Source organism: Trifolium pratense, linkage group LG3 (genome assembly GCF_020283565.1).
Source record: "Trifolium pratense cultivar HEN17-A07 linkage group LG3, ARS_RC_1.1, whole genome shotgun sequence".
In the NCBI taxonomy this organism is placed as follows: Eukaryota; Viridiplantae; Streptophyta; class Magnoliopsida; order Fabales; family Fabaceae; genus Trifolium; species Trifolium pratense.
The window spans coordinates 9,025,590-9,044,461 of NC_060061.1; the positions used below are offsets into that span (position 1 = coordinate 9,025,590).

Genomic DNA, 18,872 nt, shown 5'->3' on the forward strand with positions numbered 1-18,872 from the left:
AGATCAAAAGGGACGAGTGGGAAATGTTATTCAATTTGGGGGAACTGGTGGTAACTGTGACAATTAATTGTAGTGATATTTTCTGGTTACGATATCATTATAATAAATAAAAGAATATTGCAAAAATAGTTTATTCTTGTGCCCTTCAAACTTTCTATCCTTCTTGCCAAAAGGCCTTCTAGTTTTTGTTGAGATTAGTAATTCAAACTAAGTGTGTTTAGCAAAAATAGTTAGTTTTGGTTACTTGTGATTTGCAACTAATTTATCTGATTTTGGTTGTTAATTAGTTATAGGAACAGATTACTTGTTCATTCCGTTGCCCTATTTAAAAGGAATTGCTCGATTACGTTCATTTGAAAGTTCAGGTGATCAGTAAATCACAATTTATAATAAGCACATGTTAGTTTAGAGTTTTTGATTATGATTTGATGTCATTGCAATTGGTTGTTAATATACTTTAGGGACTCTGTTTCACTGCTTTAGTGATACATTACATTCAATTGGTTGTTTGAGTTTCTTTTTGTTAATTCATAAGTTGTTTAGGTTAATAAATGTACTGAGTTGTTAAATCATTTAATTGTCCTATGCCTGATTGATTACATTTGAGTTCCTTTTCTTTCTTAAAATTTGGAGCAGATCAGTACTATAATATAACTTCAATTTTTGAAACTTAATATTCATTTGTTGACTAGGATATTTGTTTTTTACTTATTTTGTTTTTGTTTGGGTATTCATACAAGACATACATCACATCACGCTATTGAAAAATATGTTATATTTTTAGCAAATCAGTAAAAATGCATCAAACAAATTTATCACCAAATCATTAGCTTTATTATCCAAGCCTACTCTACCCAGTTCGAAACAGAAATTGTAGCAATACGGCACGTAATAACACATAATTTTAGTTCTAAATTGGGATTTGCAACTGTGGCACAATATAAAGGGTCCGCAACAGCAATTCAACATAATTGCAGCCACATTTGCCAGCATTTTGCTGCAAGCACAATATATAGTATGTCAAGATATGTAGCAATTCCTTCACTCTCTCAGTAACTTGCACACCAAGTTACCACTCTGACCAACTTTTCAGTGCAGTTAAAAAATCAGTCATAGTTAGTTATGGGTAATTAGATGTAAGTTCAGTCAGTTATGGGAATTATACTGTGGCATAGGTAACTGACGTGTCATCACTCTAACTTGACACCTCAGCAACTAATTAGTCAAATTTAACAAAGGGATCGACTACAATGACAACAATGTGTGCTTAATTATTTAACTTTACAGAATTATTGTGAAGTAAAGCGAAGGGGAAAATGTGAACTGTGACAAATTGATGATGAGTAGTATCTTGTAAACTTGAAATGAAAGTAAATGCGAACACACAAAGAACCAACATTACATTCCCTAACTTTACTACAGAACCAGAGAGAGTTCGGTAAATTCTCCCCTCTTAGATTGAATTGACTCGTTGGGTAATTTCTTCCCACCTGTATCGACGGGAAACTTGAGGCTCCCTTAGAAAATGTGTAATCATTATTTATGTGCCGATAAAATTCTGAGTAATTTGATTTTGTGTGTTGATGGATGATTCAGTGTACACATCAAAAAACAAAGAATGTAACACTGAGATTCATCACTCTGGAATTTGATGGTTTTCCTTAGTTTAACCCAAGCTTCAAACTTGGTGGACCTCCTGATTGAGATTCACAGCTGAGTTAGACATTTCTATTGTCCCGTGTTCTTCGCTAGTTTCACGCTTGCTTTCCCATAGCTTACCGGCCTTTGCTATTGCAAGAATGAGATCAAGTTGTTTTTGCTGTTGTACCTACATGAACGATCAGACACCATCAAGATAAGTCAAACCGATGATAAAAATACTACGAGGATATTTTATAAAATAAAATGTTCAAGAGAATTCTAACTAAGACATATATAGGTCTAAAGTCTGACATATGGATTTAAACTAGAATGCTAGATTCATGTTCTGCAAAACATTTTACTTCAGAATATAAAATTATGTCGTATTATTGTGTGTGGGTGAGTAATATAATACTATCAACAAATCAAAATAAAATCTCTAAAACACATGAAAGTTAGAGCCCCATTTACTTTACGAAAACATTTTCTATTTTCATTTCCTAAAATTTATGTCAATTTTTACATGCTAACAAGGAAATACTAGACTCTTGAAGAGAACAATTGTGTGCATTGTTTGGAAACAATGAAAATGTCAGGAGTTTTTTCACTTTTCCAAAAATGCATCATCCCTAACTTGCATTTCATCTTCTTTCCATCGCAATGGCTCATTTCAAAAGTCTCACATCTTATTAGCAAAAGATAAAACGAACACATTTTAGAAAATGAAATCAAAAAATGTTTTCACGAAGTAAACGGGCCTTAAAGTGTTGAATATAATACTACAACCACACAATAATTTTAACTGTTAAAATCCACTAACAAACTAATGTCATGATTTCTAAAGAGCACTTGCTCTGTCGTGGAGTTTAAGTAACATTGAGGGACAATTACCTGCATTGCTAGTAAAACCTTTTGAATTTCCCCGAGCTCCTTCTCCAATATTTCTGATTGCATGGCTAATGCTCTTGCGGCCGCAGAATTCTTCTGTGCCAGAGCTGCAGTCTTCAAGAAATGAAGAAATAATTAGATATCTTTTTTGTCAGACTTTTTCTATTTTTTACATTGATACAACATATCAACCTTCTACCAGTCACTCAAACTATTTAGGAGCACTAATAAATAATGGCAAATGCTAACAAGTGCCCCAGGGGCACTAGATAAGAAACTAAATGTAGAAATATTTTCTTGAGAGTTGTGTATTCAACACCTTAAAAGTTTAAATTGATATTTTCAAGGCAACTTTTTTGTCATTTTTTACTTGTGTTTTTAGTTTAAGATTATGAGTTTTTTTATTACAAGTTAAAACATTGATTTAACTTTGAGTACTCTTTTATTTTTGAGCATTTATATATGTCTCGTACAGAACATTTGACTTGTATTATGATCTTTAATGAAGCAGCAGGCTCTATTTCCTATAGCAGTTTTGCGGTTAGTCATTCCGCACAAGCTATCCAAGATTCATAGCCAGGCATCAATGCTCCAAGCTCCAATACACTCATATAAAAGATTAGTTTAGAGACATCAAATCATTCATTAATGAGCATCTACTCTACCTATAAGCTTAGTACTATATTTTAAGGAAAGTTGGTGGTGCTTAGCATGTTTTTAGGAAAGTTGGTGGTTGAACAAGACTACAATTGTGGAATTGAATTTGAATCTGATGATGAACCTGTGAATACACACTTGGAACTATTTATATTTTCTAATTCATTCATGAAACTATTTCAGGTTGCAAATCTAGGATATTTAGGTAATTTTGTTATGCATTTTATTCTGCAAGACTGCTAAAATTGGTTATGAACCTTAATCGTGTTATCAACCTAACATTGCTGGAATACTTTGGAGTTATTATATTATTAATTAGTTATATTGTATCAACAGGCAGCTTGGATTCAATGGTGCATTATATCTATGATCCTTACATTGCTCTGAATGAAATCACATATACCGCCCTATTTTTTTATTTTTTTTTTGCTTTCACCACCAGTTTAATCTGTTTAATCTGGTTCGGGGTCAGTTCTGGCATCAAGTGGTTCCAGCCCCCTCCCGATCACAGTTGCGGGGGATCGAGCCGTGGTCCTCCCTACCAAGTTCAGCGACAATCACCACCGAACCAACTAACAATCGGTACCGCCCTATCTTATTCTATCCAGTATTCCCAATAGCCCTTTTCCATTGGTTAAAACTATACTAAATGTACCATAAAAAAAACTATACTAAATGTGTGTTCGGTTTTGTAGTGACAAAAATTTATTTTAGTTAAAGCAAACTAAAAGTAAAGTGATTTTTGTTTAGATACATCTCCGTAAAAGTGAGTTGAACAATAATTCAAGGCTAAAATTCAATTCAGCTTAAAGTTAGAATCTATTCTACTCAAGAACACTAAAACACACTAGTACTATCATAATAAACTTTATGATTCTAATTCTATCATTCAAGAATCAGTTTTGTCTAACATGCACTAATTTCATGCAAGCTTTAAATTCCACTCAACAATTCATCTCAGGCTTAAACACATGAACAAATCATAAATCACAAAAAGACTAGTTAATCAAAAGAGAGTAATTACCTCAGTTATAGGCTCCTTCAAAGTCTTGCGAGTAACACGAAACCTAATCCCCAATTTCTCAAGCTGTCTAGACAAAACCCTAACAACCGTCGTAGAGTTTCTCAAATCTTCCTCCAATTTCTCAATCCTAAGCAACAAATCCACCTCCGAACCAGAAAAACCACCGTTCACCGTCTCTCTCCATTTCCTTCTCCTAATCAAAGCACCGGTCAAAACACCAACCACTAACATCAACAAACTCCACGGAGCAACTCTGTTACCGATTGAAACAAACAACTCCTTCTTCCAAACCGAAGTCACGGCGACGGTGGCGGATACGATAACGGAAGAGAGAAGGCAGGAGAGTTCGATAAAGGAAAGGAAGGAATCGAAATTGGAATCGGAAACATGGTTGGAGACGGAAATTTGAGATCGGTGACGTAAGGAATTCGCGTGGACGGTGAAGGAGGTTAATCTATGTGATGTTGATTGTAGTTTGAAGTTGAGGATTGGAGTGTTGAGATGAAGGGGACGTAAGAGGGAAGAAGAAGAAGAAAGTGAATGTGTGAAATGGTGGTGATGATGAGAAGTGAGTAACATTGTTTGAATTTGAAGAAGTTGAAAGTGTTAGTGCAATTTGGGTTGAAGAAGAAGAAGAAACAACATTGATTTGATTAATGGAGTATCTGTATCGATATCATCACCATGGTTTGATTGTGGCTTCGGTTTGGGTGAATTGCTCTCACTGATGATAGTGATACCGTTACCACTTACCACCAAAAGTCCAAAACTTTGACGGCATTTTTTAGAGTTTAATTAATTGTTATTATTAATTAATTAAAGTTACATACATAACTTAAGTACTTTCATTAGGGTTTGTCAAAAAAAAAAAGTACTTTCATTAGGGAGAAAATTGATGTGGTGTTAATAGACAGTGCGGATGTAACATTATATTTTGAGTTTGCGGCATATGATTTATAGCGAATATAAGTTTATATGATAAAAAAAAATTGTTCGTTAAATTTTTTTATCATGAATTTTTAGCTTATTTTTACTAACTTATAACATATTTGGATAAATTAATTCAATTAGTTTATAGTTTATCAAATTTTCTTCCAAATTTACTTTTATCATCTTATATTTGAAAAAAAAATTAAATATATATTTTTTATATTATTTTATAATTATAAGCTAATTTAACTGTTAATTTTACCAAACATTACAAATTTAATCAACGTGCTTATTTAATATAAGCAAAATTGTAAACTTATTTTTAGTAGAGCCTCAGTTAAATAAGCAAAATTGTAAACTTATTTTTATTAGATCCTCAGTTGTTAAAAATAATTATGTTCAAATATGATGATGGATTAATTGTAAATGTGAATATGGCAATCTGATTTTTTTATGCAGTCTTTTTTATTATGCAATAATCACAACTTGTTGATAATAATGTCACTTTTTTATTATGCAATTCCGTTTTTTTTACAGTATCTATTATAAAACTGTTTTGTCTATAAGTAGTTAACCTAAACAGCTGAAAATGAATGTCTCTTAGAGCATACACATCGGTGCTTTTTAGCATGAAAAGAAACGCTCTTTGTCAGAGCAGATGGATAATTCAAAGCAATCCATCGTTGCTACAGTGCAAGACATTGCTTTGTTTACCAACGGTTACAAACTGACACATGGGCCATGACTAATAAAAATGAAATAATTAAATATTGAAGGCTCAAAATCTCAAATGCAACGGCTATATCCCATTTATTTTAAAAAATTTGAATCATATTTGGTATAAATAGATATTTCACTTCATTATTTTTTTCATTCACATCTAGTCTTAACTATTTATTCTATCTCTTTTAAATTATTTTTTTCACATTTAATTTGACAATGAACCTCAATCACCATAATTCTTGATCAAATTATATACAAAATAGTGACAATTCTTCTCATATTCCAAATCTACAGACTATGTATAAATGTATAATGTTAGTCACAAAAAAAGAGACTTATTTTCACAATGTTAAATCAATTTTTTTGTTATCTATTTTATTATTGAAATTTTTTTGTTATCTATTTTATTGTTGAAAAAAGTGTCTCTTTGTAGTATGTTAGTACGTATGTGTGCCTGTACACTATACATCTTTAATCTTGCGACTGAAGCCTTCTTTAAAAATACAGACACAATCCATATGCTATCAAACCCCAACTTATAAGTTATATCAACCACCTAGTCATCTTTAGCATCTCAGGACAAATGCCAAACCAAATGCACAGAAATTCTAGGAACTTAACTGAGACCTGGTTAAGGGAAGAATGCCACGTCGCATTCCAGATTATCCGGACTGACTCATGGCAAGTCATCTTGGTTGCTTCCGTGAGAAATCACCAATACTTGTTTTAAGCAAGATAACTAAATTAAGGTGATATATCTTAACGTAATAATGCAACAAACTATGAAAAGGCACTCCAAAATTAGGTCGTATTGAAATAGTGATTGTGGATCTCCTCTACACAACCGATATATACTGCCGGAAAACGTCTTCTGATGAAAATTAGGGAGTAGGACAAAGGTCACTTGTGAATAATTCACAGGAGAGAAAAACAATTACCTTTTGAAACAAGGTTAATTGATCAACCCAAATAGAGGAAACAAGGTACAAACTCGGGAGTAGAGCAAAGGTCACTTGTGCCAGTGGGAGCCAAACAAGGAATACACTTATATCTATAACCATACATGACAAGTCATGTTGGAGTGAGCTTGGGCATCATATGCTCAGCCCTTGAACAATCCTCCCCCAAACTAGACAGATGATTTTCAAATTGGCCATGTTGAAATAATGTTAAGATGGCCGAGTGGTTTTAGGGAGGATTCAAGTGAAAAAATTGGGTTCAACTCTTAATGACTAAGAAAAATAACTAACAGTTGTCATTCGCAAAAAAATATTGACTAGCTGGATTGCATCCCTTAGCTACAATGGGACTTTTACTTACTAGATAAGACAGAGTCCTAGAGACTGTGTCTTCAAGGAAGATAATTTAGGAGTGGACCGTTTCTCCTACACTGAAGAAACCTTGATCAGCCTGATTTGAACCAAACTCAATTAAAGGCAACTTCACCACATTAGGGGACTCAACCCACTGGCCAGCTCTAATTAACAATCCATATCTCTCCTGCTCGAATGAAGGGAATACATGCAGGTGTAAATAAAAAGTATCTAACGACTAATATGTCATACATCATAACCCAAAATACTATTCCAATTCTGATCCCATGATATAAATTTCACCAACAAGCATATAATCAAGTTTTGGTAACATTGAACAGTTAATGAGGCCGGATGAGTTTACTGCAGCATATATCTTCGGCCAGTATAAATTAAAAACTGACCTTGCTGTAGCATACGGCCACTAACATAAATTCAAAGGCAATTATAAACCATCTTCCAGAAACTGGGCAAGAAAAGTACAAGACAATAACATCATAGGACAAACGGACAATAACTGTTCTTGATCACAGTGTATATTATGCTGATGAATAGTATAGATGAATGCTTCCCGGATTTAAATATTACTACTCCAGGACACACTATCGCCAAATCTTGAACACCATTCCATATGAACATCTAATAATATGGCATGTAACGATTTGGCCTTCTAAACCTAGGAGCCTTCCTGCAGTTCGATGGAAAATGGAAAAAACCACCAAAAGTCGATTAAATTATAAATAACAATTGAGCATAAGCATACATAAATTTGAATGAGGCATGCAGCATACCCAAATCCATAAGGGGAGTACATGTAAGGAGGAGCATAAGGCCTCCTGAAGCCATATGCCATGTAAGGATTGAATCGCCTAGGACGGTATTGTTTCATTCCAGGGACATTAGTCCTCTTAGGCAGAACCTGGAAACATAGACATCCATATCATTAAAAACTACAAATTCACTATACTGGTCTCATAGCTAATTTAAACTCAACGTTCACAGGAATTTTTTTTTAAAAAAAAAACATACTTTCAATTGACGTCCATGCAATTCAGATTCAGTTAACAGGAGAGCCTCTTGAACAGCTTCAGTTTCAACAAATTCCACATAAGCAAAACCTTTAGGCTGACCAAACTTGTCTGTCAGGATAGTGACCCTGTTCACTGTACCGCATGACTGAAAGTGTTGCTGCACTTCCTCTGGTGTGCATGCATAATCAACCTGTAAACACAAATTTCAAGGAATTTTGGTGCCAATAGTGAATTATATATCATGTTAATCCAGATGCGCTCATCATGATTCATTTATCATAAGAATATACACTAGACTCCATAATCAAACTATTATGCATATCACATTTTGTTCAGTAAAACTACATTATCAACTATTTGTTATTTTTTAACAAAAAAAAAACAGCAATCTTTAGGGAATCAAACTTTATCAATTTATATCCTCAGTTGCAACCATTCTAGAAATGCAATCTATGAAAGTGTAAAATTGAAATCTGTTTGCACGTTTATGATCTTTTTAATATGGAATATATTAAAAAACTGGTAGACAGATCACCGAATATATCAGAACTAACATTCTCTACCCTGTAAGATCATTGTGAAGTCACCCTTTTAAAAATTAGAACTCTAAAATTCGTGCACAGCAATTACTTTTAACTACAATGACAACAGGAATCTTCATTTCCCAACTCTTCAATCATTAGAACCATTATTTATCGTATCAATTTTGACTCCATAAGCCACCAACAATATAACCAAATCGAACCAACTCCATAAAAAGAAGTTTGCTTATGACATCCTTCATTATGAGTTATAGTAATTTTACAGGCTCTTCTCAAACTGCACCAGCCTTCTCACGCATCCTACTATATATAGTGTCCACCACATAGTAGTAATTCACAACAGCACGTTATCAACCTAAAGAATGCAGAAGATTGCACAACCTAAATTGCACAAAATTTATGAATGTAGCGTGTAATCTAAGATAATGAAATCAGTTGGTTGAAATTCCAACTACTTTTCTAAAAACAACTTTGTAAGATATTATAGAAAAATGGAAAAAGGAAAAAGTCTCAACAAAAAAAAAATATCAAGAAGCCTAATTCATAAACGTGAAAACAATTATGAGATAAAGACCAGAGGGAAACACTGCATACCCTTTGGCACGTTGGCCAAATGACACGGTAGAGGCACCACTGACTCTAATTGCAGTCAACAAAAGGACTCTATGACTAAGATTCGATGCCCAAACTTACACAAAATTCTTCAAAAAGAACCACAAGCTGTCTCCTCCAGTTGTGAAGTTGAATCATCTTTAACACATACTACCTTCAGCTGTACTAGTTTCTGCCATGCTCGTGATAGATGCCATTCACAGATTCCTCAAAATGTTCATTATTTTTCTTTTCTTTTTTTCTTTTTCTTTTCTTTTTTTTTTTCTTTCTTTTTTTTTTTTCCTTTTTTCAACTTCATTCTATTTTTTCTTTTGTAATTTCTTTTTCTTTTCATAAACTTAAAAGTTTTGCTTCTCAATCTTTTCTACTTTCTATTCTTTCATGTGATATCTTATTAAATTACATAAGAACAACATACATTCTTTCCCCCCTGTACTACAAGCATAAAAACACTGATGGCCCACCCACAAAATACAATGTTAGCATCCAGCGCTAATTATAGGACTTGGGTAATAACAACGACCCTGCGATCATAGTGAGACATATGTCAAACCCTGTCTCTGAAGATTATCAGTAATCACTCCAAACAAAAGAAGTACAGCTTTAAATAATAAATTATAATAAAAGACTGCAATACAAAATGAACCTATACAGCTCAGCCAGAAATCCATTGAAACAAGTCTGATTTGAGGAAAAAAGGTGTCATTCTCTCCCAGTACTATTCAAGTGACAAAGGATAATGACCTCTCTTTTCCACCACTTACAACCAATGAAGGTCTCAAAATCCTAATGTTCCCTACCAGAATAGTTACAGATGCTTTTTGAAATGCATTTACCATAATAGGGTGTGTGAACAAATCTGAACTAGTAACTAATCGGTATTGTAGTATTTTACACAAAGCAGTTAATAAAGAATAGATAAACCTGAACTTATACAGACTCTTGGACAAAAAGTTGAGAGTAACGAGTTCTTGATTGACCAAAATAGAATAGTTACTTGGAACAAGAAATGGATTATATTTTTCAAGAATTGCAAAATCACATGGGTTCAATCTTGGCTGCGGAGCTTGATCAATTGGACGGTTTCTTTGTAGAATACAAACCAACTATCTAACAGCATTTCTGATAAACTCGCAGCATTCTCATTTGGTCTCTGTTCTGTTCACGTCCTCACTTTTTTAAGCTTTTATCCGGTCAATTTCTCTTTTTTTATTCTGTGTTATGCTTATAGATAAATGGTTGTGTTGTTTTTCGTTTTCAGAGAGGTCTCAGCATATTCGCTTAGTTTTCAAAGATGACTTTCAATTTTGAAGTGGCAATTATTCTGATTTTATCTCCTTTATGATCCTGAACTTTGTTGTGATTCACTTTTGTGCTTAGATTAATACTAAATTTCGATTAATAATTATGAATGTCTTTAAAGTTTAAATTAAGGTAATTTTTTAATTCCTGGGCATTTATACCTCTGCACTCAGCAGTACAAATATTTAGCACCCATCTTGCTCAGTGCTGTCAAATAGCAACTACAGCGATAGCGCAGCGGAATTTGAACAAACCGCTATTGTACCGTGATACATATTTATTACAAAGTGTTCCCATATAGCGGTGCAATAACACTGTAGCATAGTGGAATTTTAACTAACCACTGTTTTCTGCAATCCGCAATTGACAACATTGATCTCGCTGTAACAGCTTTGATGTCAGCTGGGTTTGACAACTGTACTATGTATCATTATTTAAAAAATGCAGTTTCGGCGACCCCTAGTTTGACAGAACGAACATTGAATAAACGGATCCAAACAAAGGTTAGATATCAGATGGCACCAGAAGCTAAGCTGCCAGATGCAGTCATCGGAAACTGAGCTCACATAATGGAGTTAAGAGACAGAGGCTTATGTGGCATTAATTTGGTCTGACACAGATATTTATGTGAACAAAAAGAACCAAGGTAATGCTGTGACAAAATTTAGAGTAAATGCAACCGGTGGAGCTACTAACAGGGGTATAAATATGACAGTTATTGGGTGAAGAAGTTGTATGCCACGTAAAGGACACTTAAGGTGAAGACGACACAAAAGAACAAGTTGGAAGAGAGGATTGTCTACTCTATCTATTTCACCGATTTGTATGTAGAGTGATTAGGATTCTTGGTAGAAGGCGACAAACTGGCACCACTATTATTCTTACGATAAAAGGAAAGTATTACTTTTGCTGTATACAAAACTACTAAAACACTAGTTCCTAATAACTAAATCAAGCCTTGTCCTTCAAGTTGATTAGGAAAACAAAATCATATTTTTGTATCAAACTAAATAAAAGCAGTATGCAAACTTGCGCATAAATGAGAAACCATGGTTCCAATTGAAAATCAGCAAATGATGAGGAAAAGGGAGATACATACATTGCCGACAAAAACAGATCGAGCATCTGCCTCCTCCCTGTTTTCCTGAGAAGCAGCTACAGCAGCAGGATCTACAACAGAAATCCAATCAAAATGTTAAAAAAAAAAGGATACCAAAAGTATCATAATCTTAAATCCACTTCGTATGATATCAGCGAAAATACAATTTTATTTTAATGATTGAAGCAATGTTTTAATTGTTAATCAAGCTATCCTTGATTTCATTATCATCATCTACAATCAAATCATAAAATATGAAAAGTTTCACGTTAGTTAATACATGACGATAATCATGCTCACAATTGAATTGATCCAACCGTGAAATTGAAATTCAGAAACACTAGATTACATAACGAAAGTGATAATTGCACACAATGATGTTGAATTGGATTCGGATTAATTCAATAAGGTTTTCAAGAGTGATTAATTAAAGATGATTAGATAAATAAAACTATTGATTATGAAAACCTTGAACGGAGCCAATTTCCTTCTCGACCTTAGCATGCATTTCGCGAAGAGCGGCAGCTTCTTCTTCCATTTCCTTCAAGCGGCGCCTCATCTCGTCGAGCTCCTTCATACCACTGGCTTCATCGTCGGCGCCGGACATGTCAATGTCAGCTTCCATCTCTGCCACGTCTGGGATCTCTCCTCCGTAAACCTCATGCTCTTCCTCGTCCATCTTTCGATTCTACGCAACCAAATGCTATTGCTTATGCTAATTAGGTTTATGAAACAAAATTAGTGTATTTTCTTCTCCTTAAATACACTTTGTTTTTTTCGCTTTAATTTTTTATTCATTTAGACACGACAATCACTGTGACAATAATAAAATTCAAACTAGTTTTTTAACATTTGACATTTTTATTCCCTAAATTAGTCCTACTTTAGAATGAATTGGTTATGTCCTTAATATAAAAATAGTTTAATTTGTATGTATCGTCGGTGTAAATGTGTTGCTATATTATTTAATGAATGTGATGCATCATATGTTTTTAAACTTCATACATGATATGTTGGTATATTATTGGTCGCATGTGTAAAATAATTTTACACTCATAATGTATATAAATAAATTCATATAAAAATGTAATGTGCTTTTTTTTCTTTTAGAAGAAAAAATCACATTTGTATTACCAAAAATGAAAACGAGTACAAATATAAATAGGTACTAAACTCAAACAATAGAGAAAATATAAGTATTAAGTTGAATTTTCTAACCACTATATTACTTGACAAAAAAATGCAAGTAGTACTTGAATCCAAGAGTAATCTCGAGCCAAAAAATTTAATTACAATCACCTAAGAACCCAATCTATTGGTTCCACCAACCATTCATAAAAAAGACTTGGGATTAATTAAACTAGTACACATAGCCAAAAAATGTAGTTACTAATTAGTGTTTTGAATTATCCTGCCAAAGAGATCAAAATGAATCTTCACTCTTGTTAATAAAAATCTAAAAAAAATGACTAGTCTTGTGAGTTTTTGTTGGTAGGGACATGACATTATTCAGATTAAGGTAAAATTTTAGCAATTGCTCTACGCGACCCTAAAAAAGAGAAAAATAAAAAAGTACTTGTGGTGCTTGGTGAGAAAAACAAAATTAGTGTATTTTCTTCTCCTTGTATACACTTTTTTTCTTTAATTTTTTTATTCATTTCATTTAGACAAGATAATTCACACGACAAGAAGAAAAAAATTCAAATTAATCCTTGACATCAGTTAAAAAAACAAAAAAAAAAGTCAAATTAGTTCTTGACAATTGACATTTTTTGTTGAAGACGAATTAGTTCTTATATTTTAGAATGAATTGGTGATATTTTTAAAATAAAAATGTCAGGTACTAATTTGTGTTTTATTTTTGTTAAGAATTAGATTGTCTACGCAAAAATTTGTTAGAGTCAAAATGAGTTTTCACTCTTATTAAAAAAAAGACTAGTTTATGAGTTTTTGTTGGTAGCGACACGACATTATTTATATAAGAGTCGGGATTCAAATTTCTAACACTCGATTTATTCAGATTAAGATAAACTTCTAGCCACCGATCTACGTGACCCAAAAATAAGAGGGAAAAAAAATGACTTGTTCTTCTTGGTGATGACATATGTCTGGGTTGGAACTAGGAGTGTAATCAATTAGATTTGAACTAGTTTTTTAATAAAAAAAATAAGTATGAGTTGGAGAAATTTAGATCGGTTCGATTTTGATTGGTTTTCAGTATTTTTTTGAAATGTAATCGAACCAGATTTGTCACGTTGGTCAGTTTAAAACGCTACTTTTTTCAAACATGACACATTTATCTTTGATATCACGTGCTATCTTTTTTCGGTGTATTTCCTACTATCAGTTTTTCGAACAATACATTTCATCTGATTTCATACAATTTCAAATTAAATAAATCAACACAAGGACCGATTATGTGGTGCAGAACAAGCAAGTCATATCTTACACCTTGCACAAGTTGATTTTTACTATTGATCAAAAAATCATAACATTGGATTAAAAGATATATGATGAAACTTATTGATCAAGCAACAAAAAATAAACTTGTGTGTGATACAAGACAATTTTGTCTGTTCACGTCATGCAACACATTCAAAATCACAGTAATCCACCTTCGCCAACGTTTTCTTCCCGAGTCTTCACCATCGACCACGTAATCAGATCACAAATGTAGATATTTTGCATAGACCATAGATTCATGGCAGTCTCAGATATATGTAGAGTATGTTTAGTTGACGACGTTTTCTTTTAGCCCGAAATGGTTTGGTTTGGCAATGGTGTTTATCAGCGAGAGATGTTTTTGTTATGCTTCAATTTATTGGTTTTCCGTTCTGATTTTAGATTTTTTGGATTGAAGTTGGTGTAGAACGAAAATGTGTTCTTGTTAAATTTTAAACGATGTTATTTTTATTTGGTAATGTTGTTCTAATGTACTCCCTCCGTCCCAAATTATAAGGGAAAATAAAAAAATCACACTTATTAAGAAAAAGTAAAACATGATAATTTGAAATATGTTTTTGTGGGTTTTTCTTGGAATAAGTTGCATAGGAAGATGTAAAACCAATTTTTATTGGTTGTTGTTTATTGAGAAAAGGGGAGAGAGAGAAAATTAAATGCAATTTGCATTTAATTTTATGAGAATAAGGGAAAAACATTCTTGAAAATGATTTTTTCCCTTATAATTTGGGACAAAAAAAATGGGTTTTTTTCCCTTATAATTTGGGACGGAGGGAGTATTTATTTATTTATTTTTGCAGTTCTATACTCTTTCTTCATTTATATATCAAATACATTAAATATACGATGAAACTAAAAAATATATTTTTGTTTATAAAGTGTTACGAAATGAAGAAATTAATTTACCATCACATTAATTAATTCATCATTAAGACAAGAACATGATTTCTCTCCCACCACAAATTCTACAATCATAGTTTTCGTGTAGAAACACAACACCCAATACTGTTGCACCACTTTCCATTTTTCACCCTAAACAAAACAACAAACAAGCTAGTACATGCCAGCTTGGCATTTCTCATTGGCGCGTAAATACACTTGTTCATTCCATACCCCTCCCTCCGTATCCGTGCATGTTCAACCACCGTAACAACCAAAATATACTTATGATTATTATTTTTTTTCTCGACAAGATGATTATTTTTTTATAAGAATATACCAGCTCATTGTAAACCAATAAAATTCAATTACTTATAACTTCAACCAATTTATTACTAAAATGTACTACTACTCTTGGTATTAAAATCCATTAACAAAATTAAATTGACAGATATGTATAAGTATAAGACATAATAAAGAAATGATTATTTTTTTAATCAAAAAGCCAATTACAGAAAAGAGTCTCTTTCACTTCACCACCCATCAGAAGATCCATCCGACTATTATTATTTATTATTAAATAATACTAATAATATTATATCTAACCCCTTTATTAGTTTCAACCTTGAAGCAAAAGAAACACCACAACAAAAAGTGAGAGAGGTACTGCATACATAATTGATTTTATAGAAGAAATTGTTGTGAAAAAATGGCTACTGGAGGTTATGGAGATGCAAACCAGAGGATAGACTACGTTTTCAAGGTGGTTCTGATCGGTGATTCAGCGGTGGGAAAATCACAGATATTAGCTAGATTTTCTAGGAACGAGTTCAGCTTGGACTCAAAGTCTACGATCGGAGTTGAATTTCAGACACGGACTTTGGTCATCGATCATAAGACCGTTAAAGCTCAGATCTGGGATACCGCTGGTCAAGAACGGTACTCTCTCTTTCTTTCTCTAACTGATTAACACGTTTTGTGTAGTTACTTAGAACTTGCTAGAAATTAATTAGTTAGATACGTTGGTCTTTGATTTGAATCTGTTATCTCTGTTACAACCGTTATTGGATTGTTAAGTACGCGATCTGCATCGTGATCTGATCGTAGTAGACAAGGGTCGATCGCTGGGTTTCACTTGATCAAATTCTGTTGAATAATACTTGAATATGTTGGAGATTATTATAGTGTATTTTGGCAATTTAATTTAAAAAGAAAAAGAAAAAGTGGAAGTATAAGTATTTTTTTGTTGTCAAGTAAGTCGGTGGCTAGAATTTCATGAACAAGTGGTGTGTCGGGTTTCGAACTTCGGCTCTGCATATAAAACACGACGTCTCTATCAATCGAACTAAGTTTACTGGACAGAAATATAAATATCTAATAGGCAGATTATCTGGTTTTTAGTATGAGTTAAAGAATGCTTCAAAAAAAAAAAGTATGAGTTAAAGAAAATCATGTCAATTATATTTCATAAAGTGAACATATATGGTGTAACTTTAGCAAAAATTTTAAGGAAATTTTAACGGCACTCTTTGAGTATCTTAAACAGTAAGTCTTTGTAAAATTTTTATGGAAATGTGTAACACATCAGTAATTAAAATGTTTCACTTTTTGAATAAATAATTTCTTTAAATAGAATGCTTAAAGAGTGTCTCGGGACACTTGTTAGCAAACCCAAATTTTAATAAGTAAAATACCTAATAATAGTAATACTAATTTCAAAATGTTATGCTTTAATTCTTGGGAATGTATTGTTATTTGTGTCCTAGAATCGATGATTTTTATCATAAAAATAAAAGAATTGATGATTTTCATTTTGAGTAAAAATGTTGAGAAACTCATTTTATTCTACACCTGCCACACCACCTACCAATCACATTAAAAAACGTGATTAATTCAGTTCACTAGATGATTAATTCAATTCATTGTCAAAATTATGGTTAATTCAACTAGATGATTAACTACAATTTCACAATTTTGAACTTTGTATAAATTAATTATTTGCTCAATCAAATTAACCACAATTTTACATGTGATTAGCTAGATGTCGCAGTATAGAGAAAATTGGATGTCAAACATTTTTTGTTTAATTTTTATGTTGTGATTGTGGCCTTGTTGTGATTTCTGTTACTGCAATTGCCAGCATTGCAGTGCAGGATGTCATTGATTTCTGCAGTGTTTTATTTTTTTTAAGTTTGCAAAGGTGAATTTTTTATATTTTAAATTAAAGATGTAATTAACGGAATGAAATTGAGGCCACAACGCATCCGTTCCCTTCATGCTTTATTTATTTGTTTTTTAATAGATGATGCAGTGCAGCACTGAAAATCTCAAAGGAATTAAAAAATATATAGTCCCATTAGATTTAAATTTGCATAGAAGCTATTGTCTATGTTATGATAAAATATTGTGCAGACAGATAAACTTTACAGGAATTGAATTTAATGCCATATGATAAAATATTCATATGAAGCTGTTGTTGACCTTCAATTATGCCAGTGAACCCCTGCATTTTGTTTTCCTGTCTGACTTTTATTCTACATTCTCAATCTGCATTTTTTTGTGACATGAACAATAATAGTATAGGAAAAAGGAAAGGAAAACAAAAACAGGTTTCTGAATAACACATGCATGTTTAATTTTAGTATTTTTTTTGGATTATTTAGTGTAATCTGATGACACGGTTTACATCATTATAGAGAAATGAATATATGCAAGTGTTTAGAACTTGAGAGGACATAAAATTTCATTCTATGTCCAATATGAAGTACAAGAGAACCCACAGTTTACAGATTCAACACACATAGACAGAAGAATTTATCGCAAAACATTAGACTGTTTGCTCTCTATCAATTGGAAACTTCGCATTTTAGATCAAGTAGCTTTCTGCAGGAGCATCATTTAGTCTAATATTAAGTCATTTTGCATATTGTTTTTGTACAATTTTGTATCAGGTAACATAATTAGTATGATCATGTTTTATTTTTCAGTTATTTGCAATTAACTGTGCTTAGAATAGAGCTATTTTTTTTCGTGCCGAATATAGTATGTGTTTGGTTGATGTAAGCACGTTAAATGCCAAATTGCAATGGTTTATGGTGCAGATATAGAGCAGTTACAAGTGCATACTACAGGGGTGCTGTAGGGGCAATGTTAGTCTACGACATCACAAAACGCCAGACCTTTGATCACATACCCCGCTGGCTAGAAGAACTTCGTAATCATGCTGACAAAAATATAGTCATCATTCTTATAGGCAACAAGAGTGATCTTGAGAACCAGCGTGATGTACCAACAGAGGATGCAAAAGAGTTTGCTGAGAAAGAAGGGTTATTTTTCTTAGAGACCTCGGCATTGGAAGCAACTAATGTTGAAGCATCCTTCATGACAGTTTTGACAGAAATCTACAACATTGTCAACAAGAAAAACCTAGCTGCTGATGAAAGCCAGGGAAATGGGAACACGGCATCTTTATTGGGCCAGAAAATTATTATTCCCGGTCCTGCACAAGAAATTCCTGCTAAGAGAAATATGTGTTGCCAGTCCTGATTTTTTTTTTTTAAAAAAATTGTTTCAATTTAGTATATTTCACGATTCAATGTCCCTACTACCAAATTTTGAAAGGTTTGGCGAATTTCCTTTTGTAAATTTAAAATTTAATTTGTTTGGGTTGTGGAGTGAAGGACAACAAATGGAGGTTAATATATAGATTGCCGATATAATATTTAACAATTCATGAATTTCTTAATTGATGTGACTCAGAATGTTTGTGTC

General features: G+C 32.7%; 3 protein-coding genes and 1 long non-coding RNA gene across 5 annotated transcripts; 2 read left to right on the forward strand and 2 right to left on the reverse strand.

Annotated features, from left to right (window-relative positions):
• Positions 1-1,172: 1,172 nt before the first annotated feature.
• On the reverse strand, positions 1,173-4,984 carry LOC123917001. Its single transcript, XM_045968602.1, has 3 exons — positions 4,211-4,984; positions 2,533-2,643; positions 1,173-1,828 (listed from the first exon to the last, which is right to left on the reverse strand). Exons 1-3 carry the CDS (start codon positions 4,787-4,789, stop codon positions 1,679-1,681), a joined length of 840 nt encoding a protein of 279 aa, XP_045824558.1. The 5' UTR covers positions 4,790-4,984; the 3' UTR covers positions 1,173-1,678.
• Positions 4,985-7,442: 2,458 nt separating this feature from the next.
• LOC123917003 (polyadenylate-binding protein 2) lies at positions 7,443-12,581 on the reverse strand. Of its 2 annotated transcripts, XM_045968606.1 has the most exons (6): positions 12,231-12,297; positions 11,763-11,833; positions 9,443-9,885; positions 8,206-8,397; positions 7,968-8,095; positions 7,443-7,864 (listed from the first exon to the last, which is right to left on the reverse strand). In XM_045968606.1, the coding sequence occupies exons 3-6, from the start codon at positions 9,497-9,499 to the stop codon at positions 7,816-7,818; spliced, it is 426 nt and encodes a 141-aa protein (XP_045824562.1). In that variant the 5' UTR covers positions 9,500-9,885; positions 11,763-11,833; positions 12,231-12,297; the 3' UTR covers positions 7,443-7,815. The 2 variants fall into 2 exon arrangements, with proteins under 2 accessions (XP_045824562.1, XP_045824561.1); XM_045968605.1 differs by lacking the exon at positions 9,443-9,885 and having other exon boundaries at positions 12,231-12,581.
• Positions 12,582-15,703: 3,122 nt separating this feature from the next.
• On the forward strand, positions 15,704-18,846 carry LOC123917002 (ras-related protein Rab11A). The gene is made up of 2 exons (XM_045968604.1): positions 15,704-16,040; positions 18,203-18,846. Exons 1-2 carry the CDS (start codon positions 15,811-15,813, stop codon positions 18,645-18,647), a joined length of 675 nt encoding a protein of 224 aa, XP_045824560.1. The 5' UTR covers positions 15,704-15,810; the 3' UTR covers positions 18,648-18,846.
• On the forward strand, positions 16,047-17,690 carry LOC123917004. The gene is made up of 2 exons (XR_006812349.1): positions 16,047-16,507; positions 16,541-17,690. It is a non-coding gene; the product is annotated as an uncharacterized LOC123917004 (long non-coding RNA).
• Positions 18,847-18,872: the final 26 nt, after the last annotated feature.

Bases quoted from the DNA above. Each gene is read 5' to 3' on its own strand.
- LOC123917001 (XM_045968602.1), bottom strand. From the start codon at position 4,789: ATGTTACTCACTTCTCATCATCACCACCATTTCACACATTCACTTTCT. The intron at 2,644-4,210 runs GTAATTACTCTC...CATTTCTTGAAG, and splicing joins TGAAGGAGCCTATAACTGAG to ACTGCAGCTCTGGCACAGAA. The intron at 1,829-2,532 runs GTAATTGTCCCT...TCGTTCATGTAG, and splicing joins AGGTTTTACTAGCAATGCAG to GTACAACAGCAAAAACAACT.
- LOC123917003 (XM_045968605.1), bottom strand. From the start codon at position 12,441: ATGGACGAGGAAGAGCATGAGGTTTACGGAGGAGAGATCCCAGACGTG. The intron at 8,096-8,205 runs GTATGTTTTTTT...CTATGTTTCCAG, and splicing joins TGCATGGACGTCAATTGAAA to GTTCTGCCTAAGAGGACTAA. The intron at 7,865-7,967 runs GTATGCTGCATG...ATCGAACTGCAG, and splicing joins TACTCCCCTTATGGATTTGG to GAAGGCTCCTAGGTTTAGAA.
- LOC123917002 (XM_045968604.1), top strand. From the start codon at position 15,811: ATGGCTACTGGAGGTTATGGAGATGCAAACCAGAGGATAGACTACGTT. The intron at 16,041-18,202 runs GTACTCTCTCTT...TTTATGGTGCAG, and splicing joins GATACCGCTGGTCAAGAACG to ATATAGAGCAGTTACAAGTG.